This window comes from Chinchilla lanigera, unplaced genomic scaffold (assembly GCF_000276665.1).
Source record: "Chinchilla lanigera isolate Chin_1 unplaced genomic scaffold, ChiLan1.0 scaffold00016, whole genome shotgun sequence".
Taxonomy (NCBI): Eukaryota; Metazoa; Chordata; class Mammalia; order Rodentia; family Chinchillidae; genus Chinchilla; species Chinchilla lanigera.
This window is the reverse complement of record NW_004955417.1, coordinates 2,944,341-2,954,398: the sequence shown is the minus strand read 5'-3', so window position 1 is coordinate 2,954,398 and position 10,058 is coordinate 2,944,341. Positions and strand designations below refer to the sequence as shown.

The 10,058-nt window shown below is 35.5% G+C and overlaps 1 protein-coding gene and 1 pseudogene across 1 annotated transcript in view; both read right to left on the bottom strand.

The window, feature by feature from the left end:
- Positions 1-10,058, bottom strand: part of LOC102028749 (solute carrier family 7 member 13-like) — a 44,068-nt gene extending 34,010 nt beyond the window's left edge. The window contains exon 1 of the mRNA XM_005381733.2: positions 9,306-10,058. Within this exon, the coding sequence (XP_005381790.1) occupies positions 9,306-9,972 (667 nt within the window). The 5' untranslated portion in view covers positions 9,973-10,058. The remainder of the gene's footprint in view (positions 1-9,305) is intronic.
- On the bottom strand, positions 1,413-2,671 carry LOC102028414 (annotated as a pseudogene).

Sequence of the window (10,058 nt, the reverse complement as noted above, 5' to 3'; positions counted from 1 at the left end):
AATATATGTATATATAGCTTATATATATATATATATATATATATTAGCAAAGTTCCCTCCAAAGAGCAGTCTTAGCTCTATTGTAAGATCTCTCAAAAATGAGAATCCAAAAACTGAAATAATTCAAGTATTTTATGTGCAAATGAAAAAACCTGAGAGGTCAAAACACAATGAATGTCACACACAAGCACTGGTATTAAGTCTTTTTCCCAAATTCATAAAAGTTTAAAATGTAAGAATAAATCTACTTATTGAAAACTATCAACTGACCAAATATTTAAAATACCTTAGTAATATCATCCTTTAGTTAATAAACTCTTTACTTTGTGTTAATGTTGGTTCACCCTGATTTAGTCCATATACATCAAAATACAGACTAGTCAGAGTTGTCTTGGAACATCTAATGTTTCTACTTTTTTGTAATCCTGTAATCCTATATTTATACACATGATAGAGAAATGAAAATACAAATTCCCTTCTAATATAACCATGTTTTCAAATAGCTTAACTTTTTCATATAGTATTCATTCATATTTACCATCTAAGCACCACAGATTGATTTTTTCCAATTAAAAATACTATTTGTGACTTAGTGTGACTTAAGGCATTTCTCAAAGATAAGCATGAGTGCCTTATAAAGGATCTCAGATGGCAGAACCCTAAAAATCAGTCTCATTCTATATGCACCCAATCTGTTCTCTGCAGGGAAGTGTTATGTCTTCACTGAATTCCCAACCACAAAACTAAATTACCTCTTAAAGTTAGCAAGAATTTTGTACCTTACAGAACAATCAGTTCAATGTCCATTGAATATCTAATTGTCATACAAAGGAGTGTCAGGCCATACAATGTCACAAAGAAGCTGGATAATCTTGCACAATGAGATTAAAATTATCTTTTGATAAAAAGGAAAGAGTGAGTACTTGTATAGAAGTAACATTTTATCAAACAGAGAAATGCTCAACTGCTACAAAACCCACAGTGAAAAGACAGTCTGGTAAATCCAATATGTGTAAAAACTGCACAAAACCCATGGAATCTGAGAAAAGGGGAAATATTTGTACAAGTAGAAGTTTAAAAATGTAACTCTGTTCTATGAATTACACATTAACATACACACACTAACTGAAAATATGCGACAACCATGTCTGGAAAAGTAGTTTAATATCTTCTAAGTGGATTTCACCCCACATTTAGTGTATAACATAGCTGTTAATACTGCACAAGCACAATTAACAATAATGTTTAATAACTTTTAAACAAAGATAATGGGATTTTCTCCCTTAAGTTTTAAACATCAAAACCTAATGCTTACAAAAATTTAAAACTTTCAGCAGTCTAAATATCTCAAATGAAAACTAATACAAACTTCTCAAATGTTCTTTCTATTCAGGTACTGTGTATCCTAGTTATCTGCCGTAGACTCACTCCTTCAGAGATACTCCGGTCTCTCTCTCTTCAATGGATAGCTTTTTCTTACTGCCAGCTTCGTGGTTGTCTTTGCTTTCTTCATTGCTGTCTCTGTTACACTGTGGCTGATTGCTTGCTGTCTTGAGTATCAGATCCTCCATTTAGAGTCTTTTGAACCTGTTTGTTCCTTTCCTAGCTTTTTGTTTGGTCCTTTCTTCCCTTGATCTTTGGTTTTATTCACTTCCTCATGCTGTCTTTGTTCATCAAGAGTCAAATACTTGGGTGATAACAGAATTTCCTTCACCAACCAAAAACATGTTCTTAAATTTGTTGTACAACATTGCAGACTGTTCCATGATAACTTGACTAACTTTGAATCATCGTATTTTTTTCAGGGTTGTAATAATCTCTCTGTGTTTCTGAGCTTGTTGAACTGTGACCTGAAGTGAAGCAAGTTCATCTAAGGCCTCAACGCATCTGTTCACATCAAGATTATCAATTCTGAGTGAATTTTTAATTTCAGTATGTATTCTTTGAAGTCGAGAATCCATTGATATTTCTCGCTTCTTCTCCACTTTTTAAATTTCTGGCTTCTTTCCTTCATCTTTATTCTGCTGGTCACTTTCCATTTGTTCTCTTGCATGTGTTTTCGATCTGTGGCTTTCTTCTTATGCTGGCCTCTCAGCATATTCCTCCTGTGAGTAGTCTGTCCGTTTCTTCCGCCCTTTCTCTTCTTTTCACCTGGATCATCTCCCTCTTCTTCAGAATCAGAGGTTGATGTAATCCATTTTAGCTACATTTTTCCTCTTTGATTCAACTTGTTTCTTGCCCTCTTTTTCTCCTGGCTCTTTCCTTGGTTTATCTTCTTCCTTCTGGCCCTCTTCATCTCTTTTAGGCTGCATTTTAGGTTGTTTTTCCTCTTGCTCCTTTTTCTTACTTTTATCATCTTCAGCAACCATGTCACTCTCTAAGGGGCAAGGCTGTTTACCATTTTGGGTCTGCCTCTTGGTTTTGGAATCTTGATTTCTGTAGCTGCAGGTCATCCTCTCTTAGGATTCACTTGTACCTTAACAGATGCTGTTGCTGTTGTCATACTCCTGCCTCCTCCGTTTCTACTTTTTCTGCCTTTCTTTTCCACCCTTTTCTGGTGGCTTTTGGAGTGCTGATGTCAACTGCTTTAGACATATCCTCTACTGGGATCTCATCCTACTGAAAAGTTTCTGAACATCTAAAGAAATCACCATCAAAGTAAAAAGAAAACCCACAAACTTGGAAAAAATTTTAGCTGATTGTCCCTCAGACAAAGGGCTTCTATCTAGAACATATAAAGAATTAAAAAATATCAGCGCCTCCAAATTCAAAGACCCAATCCAAAAATGGGCAGCGGAGATGAATACACATTTCTCAGACAAGGAGATACAAATGGCAAATAAATATATGAGAAAATGTTCAACATCATTAGTCATTCAAGAAATGCAAATTAAAACAACACTGAGATTCCACCTTACCCCAGTAAGAATGGCTAGTATTAAGAAATCAAACAATAACAAATGCTGGTGAGGCTGTGGAGAAATAGGAACCCTTCTCCACTGCTGGTGGGAATGCAGACTGGTGAAACCACTGTGGAAATCTGTTCGGAGATTCCTCAGAAAACTAGGTGTAGAGGTCCCATTCAACCCAGCTATTCCCCTTCTGGGTATTTTCCAAGATGATCTAAAAATATCATATCAAATCAATATATGTGCACCTATGTTCATAGCAGCACAATTTGTAATTGCTAAAATGTGGAAGCAACCCAAATGTCCATCCACTGAGGATTGGATAAGAAAATTGTGGTACTTTTATGTAATGGAATATTACACAGCTATAAAGAATTATAAACTCGAGGCTTTTATAGGTAAATGGTCACAACTAGAGACCATACTCATAAGTGAAATAAATCAAACATACATGTGCAAGAACCATATTGTTTCACTAGTGTAAAACCTGAAAAAGTTAATTTAAACTAGGAGATATGATAGACATTGTGAATTGATAGGAAAGCACTCAAAGGTAAAGGGCAACTGGTTTGTGGGAAAAGAGAAGGGAAAGAAGGAGAAATTTTGTATGTATGTATATGCAGGATAGTCAACATGGCTGTTCTACTGTCTTGTATTTCTTTGCTGAAAGAAACTGTCAATGAGTCCTTGGTTGATCAGCACTGCATGTCTATATCTGTTTTCATGAGAAACCACTTTGAAGATATCAATATGTAATACAACAAGCATTGTTAATTGCCTACCACTTTGTTTGTAACTCTGTACTGTCTGTACTGTTCCTTTGCTATTTTGTAAAATGTTGTCTGTCTGTTAATATTTTCCTCCTTTTATTTTTAAAATAAAAATAAAAAAAGACATATCCTCATTGCTTGTTTTTTCTTCATGATCACTTTCTTCCTTTGAAACACAGTTTCTTTTTATTCAACTTCAACATCAGATGATGCATTTGACTGTTTAGTTGATGCCTGCTGACTTAAAAATTTCTCTTTTAGATTGTTGTCTATCTCCCATAAGCCTTCATTAAATCCTTTTCCTTTATCTGGTTTACCATACTTTTCCTTCTTTTCTGAGTAAGGAAATATATCCTTTGGTCCTAAAAAAGCTGTCTCATGAGTTCCAAAAAAGAAGATGGGCAGTATGTTTGTGGGTGGCTTTACTGCTCCATCAGGAACTTCAACTACTGGAGCTGGCCATTGAGGATAACCCTTCATCTTGGTGAAGATGAGGTCCCCGGGTGTGAAGTTGGGAGTCATGGCTCCAGGAGAGGCGAGGGGTCCACATCAAGGACAAGAGCAGCGGCACACACAAAGGGGTGCTCCAGGTTCCAGGTACCTGCCAGGCCGCAGCTGCCAGGGTGTGGTGCAGACCTGGTGCCTCTGTGTGTGCCCACACAGCCAAATGTGCCACCCACTGCCGCAGAGGCCCCCCAACTGATCTTGGGTGTGATTTGTTCTTCTTTTTTTAGAGGATTGAAGTTCAACATTAATTTGTTTATTTGGGCTCATCCCATTTTCACGATGTGAGAGTTTAGCACAATAAATTTCCCTCTTGGGATTGCTTTCATTGTGTCCCATAAGTTTGGTATGTTGTTACAGCATTATCATTTAACTTTAGAAACTGTTTAATTTCTTCTTTAAATTCATGTGTGACTGACTTATTGTTTCTTCAGGAGGGTGTAATTGAATTTGCACGTGTTTATACATTTTCTGTGGGTTTTTTTTGCCATCGATTTCCATTTTCATTGCAGTCTGGTCAGGTAATATGTATGGGATAATTTCTATTCCTGCTCATTTACTTCAGCATGTTCTAGCTAGGAAGAATTTGCATTCTGATATTCTGGGTGGATCACTCTGTAGACATCTACTAATGTCATTATTTCATAGGTTTGGTTTATTTTTGATATTTCTTTGTTGATATTTTATGTAGTTGATCTATTTGTGGAAACTGAGTATTACATTTCCCATTACAATTGTGTTAGTTCTTATGTGATTTTTCATGTCCATTGATATTTGTTTTACATAGGTAAATGCACCGGCATTTGGTGCATATATATTTATGATTGTTTTATCTTATTTTTGTCATTTTCCCTCATTAAGTATGTAGTGACCTGCTTTGTCTCTTTTAATCAGTCTTGGCTTGAACATCACATTGTCTGCAAATATAATAGCTACAATTGCATATTTCCTGGTTCCCTTTGCACTGAGTATTATTTTCCATTGTTTGCTTTTCAGTTTATGAATTTCTTTTTCAGTTAGATATGTTTCTTGTATGCCACATATTGTTGGACCTTGCTCGTTCATCCATGTTGCTGTCTGTTTCCTGTGACTGGTGAATTGAGAACATTTACGTTGACAATTATAACATATGTATTGGTTTATCCCTCTCATATTATTTTCCTGTTGTGGGTGCTCTGTTTTTCCCATATGTCACTTGCCCTGCTTGTTGGCTTCTTCTATTAGTGTTCTTGGATCTGTGGTCTTAATTGTCTCTTTCTAAAAGTATCCTTCAGAGCATTTTGGATAGCTGGTTTGGTGGTCATAAATTTCTTCAGCTCTTCTCTCTCACCTATCTTATTTATCCTTTGATTTTGAAAGATAATTTTGCAGGGTATATCAATCTTGGTTGGAGGTTGTTTTTTTTTCAAAGATTGAAATATTTCACTCCAATATTTCTTGACTTGAATGTTTGTATTGAGAAGTCTACTGTGATTCTGATGGGCTTTCCTTTATAGATTGCATTTCTCCACCTGCTTTTAATATTGTTTTTGTAACAAATTTCTGGAATCTTGATTATTGTATGTAATGTTGTAGATTTATTTTGCTCATAGCTATTTGGATCTTATGTATGTGAATAAAATTTTCTATGATGACTATGGGATAAGTTAAATCCTACTGCCCACTGAAACTTCTTTATCCCACTTCCACACTTTTTTCTTGTCATGTGTTTACCTCATATGGACACCTCCATATTGCTTTGTAATTTGAAAATGATAGATAATCCATTTTGCTTTTCAAATGTGTTTATATTTTCACTTATTGAATTTCATTTCTCTTCTCTCACTACTCTATAGATTTTGTATAAGTACATATTTTTCTCTAATATATTTTCATTCCTATATTTCTAATTTCCAAAGCCAAACCTTGTACTTCATAGGCATTAAACATATAGAATACATGAGTGAATTATTATTCAAATGAATGACTTTTATATGAGTATGTATAAATAATTAGTATTGAAATACTGTAGTATCTGGATTTCTGACAGATAACTGTACACTTGACCAAAAAGTACTTTCTAACAGTAAAATAAATTTTTAATGTATTAAAGACTTAAATTTTGAAGTACACAACTATAAAAGGTTGAAAAGTAGAATGTATTCAGCGTAATAGAAAAGATTTATTAAAGAAGATAAAAACATATGTAATATACAGTATTTATATAAAAAATCAATAAATTTGTCTAAAATTGGATGTTTCTCTATTTGTGCACCAAAAGCCACAAAAAAAAAAAAAAGGAAAAAAGAGATTCCCAAAATAAAGTGAAATCTAACAGGAATAGACAGGGATGTAATATATGAAATGCCCATAAATGCAAAGAATCAAATCCTGAATCTACAGTGTTCTCAGAAATAGGTTAGACAGTGATGCAGTCGCAGTTCATGGTGACAGCAGTTGGTGACATAAAATGACCAGCAGGTAAGGAGCACGGGCATGGCCTCTCTACTGTACAAGGAAACACACCTTGAAATCATACTCAAGAGAGGCAGATGCTACATAAATAAAGTATCCAGGTTTCTCTGACAGAAATTTTAAGCGTCTGACAAAATGTTGGCAGCATAAACAGTAGTGGAAAATCTTAACTTTCTGACATTACCTGGTGAAAGCAGTTTGACCATTTGTTGCTAGCATGCAAGTATTTTCATTATGACAACAATTTTCACTGTAAGTAATATGCAGATAAATATAGGAGTCTATACTTATAACACTGAAGCAGGCTCTCAAAAATATTTGAAACCAAAACAAGATTTTGTAGAGGAGAATCAAAATGTTTGGTACTTAAATGACCACGGGGAAGATAGTTAAAATAAATTGATTGATATGTAAAATATCTGAATATATTTAAAAACAAAAACTTGATTTAAAAAACAATAACTGCACAGCAAAGAAAATAATCAAAAGCAAGCATAAACAATGTGGTGAAGGTGAATATATATTTGCAACTGGAGCATTCCCAGTAGTGATCTGTGAATGTCTCTCAGTTAGCTTTGTATTACAGCAGCAAACATATAACATAAACTTATAAAGAGGAAGGTTTTATTTTGCTCAGTTTTGCAGATTTAATTCATGACTGTTTTACCCTACTGCTTGCACCCAGCAGGTGCCAACAAGGTATGTCTGTGCAGGTGAGTGAGTGAATGGCATCCATTCACCTCATGGCACTGAGGATCAAAGGGGGAGAAGGAAGAGACAAAGATCCCTGAACACCTCTGAGGCCATGCCTTCAATGACCACCCACTTTTTTTTTTATAGACCACACTCTGTTAACTTATCACCACAAACCAATAGTGCTATAAGTTGGTGTAATGGTTAGGATTCAATGTCAACTTGACTTAGAAGGTGTTTAGGTATTGGAAAGCATACTTTGTGTTTGGTTGGATGGGACGAGGGATCATGATCTTTGGTACTCTCTGTGGTCCCTGACTCCTTCCTGTCAGGTATAGTATCCATAAGCTGGTTCCCAACAGCCATAAAATGAACAGCTTTGAATTCCTGTGCCCTTTTGCCCTGATGATCCTGTCTTGGGTCCTGCAGTCTGTGGACTGAAGCCTCTGAAACACAGTCAAATTAAACATCTCTTGTTTTAAACTAAGGGTCTCTGATATTTTACACCGGTAATGGGAATGTTGACCAACACAGTTAGGGAGAAAGCTTTTAGCCCTTGGACCTTTGGGAGATATTTAAGTTCCATGTATTGCACTCTGTATTTATACACATCTAATATTTCAGCTTTTGACCCATAAAATTTTTGTCCAAACTAACTGCTTATGACAAAGCTAAAAATTTCTTTTAGTACATAAATAAATGCTGTATTAGTATGTGAAAATTTCACATTGAATTAAAATTAGCTCACTGCATTATAAGAAATTTCAACTAAAATTTTCATTTGAAAGAAGAAAAATGTTAAAATACTTTAAAAAAATCAGACCATTTCTAATTTTTTCATAATATGTAGGAGTAATCACAGTGTCTCATTGACCTGATCATCTTTCTAGAAATCAGCATTTGAAGTTTTCTTTTTTTTTTCTTTTTGGTCTTTTTGAGACAGGGCCTCACTATGCAGTTCAGGCTGACCTTGAGCTCACTTTGTAGCCCAGGCTGGCCTTGAACTCGCTACGATCCTCCTGCTTCAGTCTCCTGAGTGCTGAGATTACAGGCGTGTGTGAAGTTTTAATTTCTAGTATAACATTTATGGGAGTGTTATACCAGGAGAGCAAGTTTATTTTTCAGATGAGAATTTCCAAAGATATTGTTTGATACTACAATATTTAATGTCTTCCCTAATGTGTTAATATAGAATTTGTGAATGGAATAAAATTTGGTTTTCTATTCAATCTTTTATTTTTCTATAATGCTGTACAAACATTACCAAATTACCCAATTGTGATAATACACTAGGAACAATATTATGAGTGGAATGGCACTGGTACAGAGATACAAGAGTATCTTCACACAGGATCATGTTAATTGTACCAGTCTCAGAAAGAACTTCAATAATTAATACAGTAAAATGCAGCAGGTGAAAGAGCTAGGTAAAATCATACAAACAGAGGAAGTACCCTTAAGCCATAGAGTGATGTCAAAATTAGGACATAGTATTTTATGACTACTGGTAATGTAGTATTTGAGAACATAGGTATAAATAATGAAGATGACCTACATTATTGACTAGGCTTATTTCTGCATAGGGAACTGAATTTTGTGGTAATGGTAAAATAACACTAAAGCGTTAAACCTCATAAATGTCTTGGAAATGATTATGCAGATGTGTTACTTGTGTAGTAATTAAAGTGTCTCAGAATGCCAGAATCAAATGTAACAATGTCTAGGATGACAGATAGTCCTTACTATCCTTTAAAATCTTTTTAAAATTCTCAAGTTTGTGTAGTGGTATAAACTGAAAAACAATGAATTCTACATAGTCTATGCGAGTATTTATATATGGGGGTTCAATGATGATCATGTAGTAAAGACCTGATTAAATTTCACTCTAGAAATCAAGAGCACCAGATTTAACCATCCCCATCTCTGCTGGAGAAAGCTATATCATGCCACATGATATTTAAAGAAAGGCGATTACCTGCAACGTTTACCAGCATTGTAGATCCCACATATGCATAGAATCCTTGGAGAATGGCTTCAGCAATTTGTGAGGCATCAGGAAGTTCAGCATCCAAAGCGCTCTCAAATCTGGAAACATTCTCCTTTCTCCCCATCACTAACAGCACTATCCCTGCTAGGGAAATGAAACAGAGAATAGCCACCTTCACCAAAGAACTGAGAGTCTGAAACCAGGACACTGTTTTCACTCCTCGAATATTCAGAAGTCCCAGCGACCACAAAATGGCCAAAGCTAGGCATTTCTTTGGTAGCTCTGGAGGGGAGCACCCAGCATAGAAAGGCTGAATTAGAGAGCTCGCCACCAACAAGCTTTGTGCAGATATTCCTACGACATAAGAAACAAGTTTGATCCAAGTAGAAATGAAAGCAACACAGGATCCAAGAGATCTTTTGAGGAGAAAATAAGTCGCTACACTTCTAGGGAAGGTGGCACCTATCTCCGCGGCACAGAGGCCATTGACGATATTCAGTATGCCGCAAAGTGCCCAAATACTCAGGGAGACAGGAATGTTCCCCGAGGAGGATTTCAGCACCCCCTTAGGGGATATAAATATTCCTGCCCCTATTGTGGCACTAAATAAGAAGATGTTTCCATGGAAGAACCCTATTGCCCTGGACAGTTGCATGCTTTTGCCTTTTCCTGTTTTTCAGTCCTAAACTCTAAACATGAGTCTTCACAAGAGTTTCTTTTATAGTTTCTGTTGATTTAGTA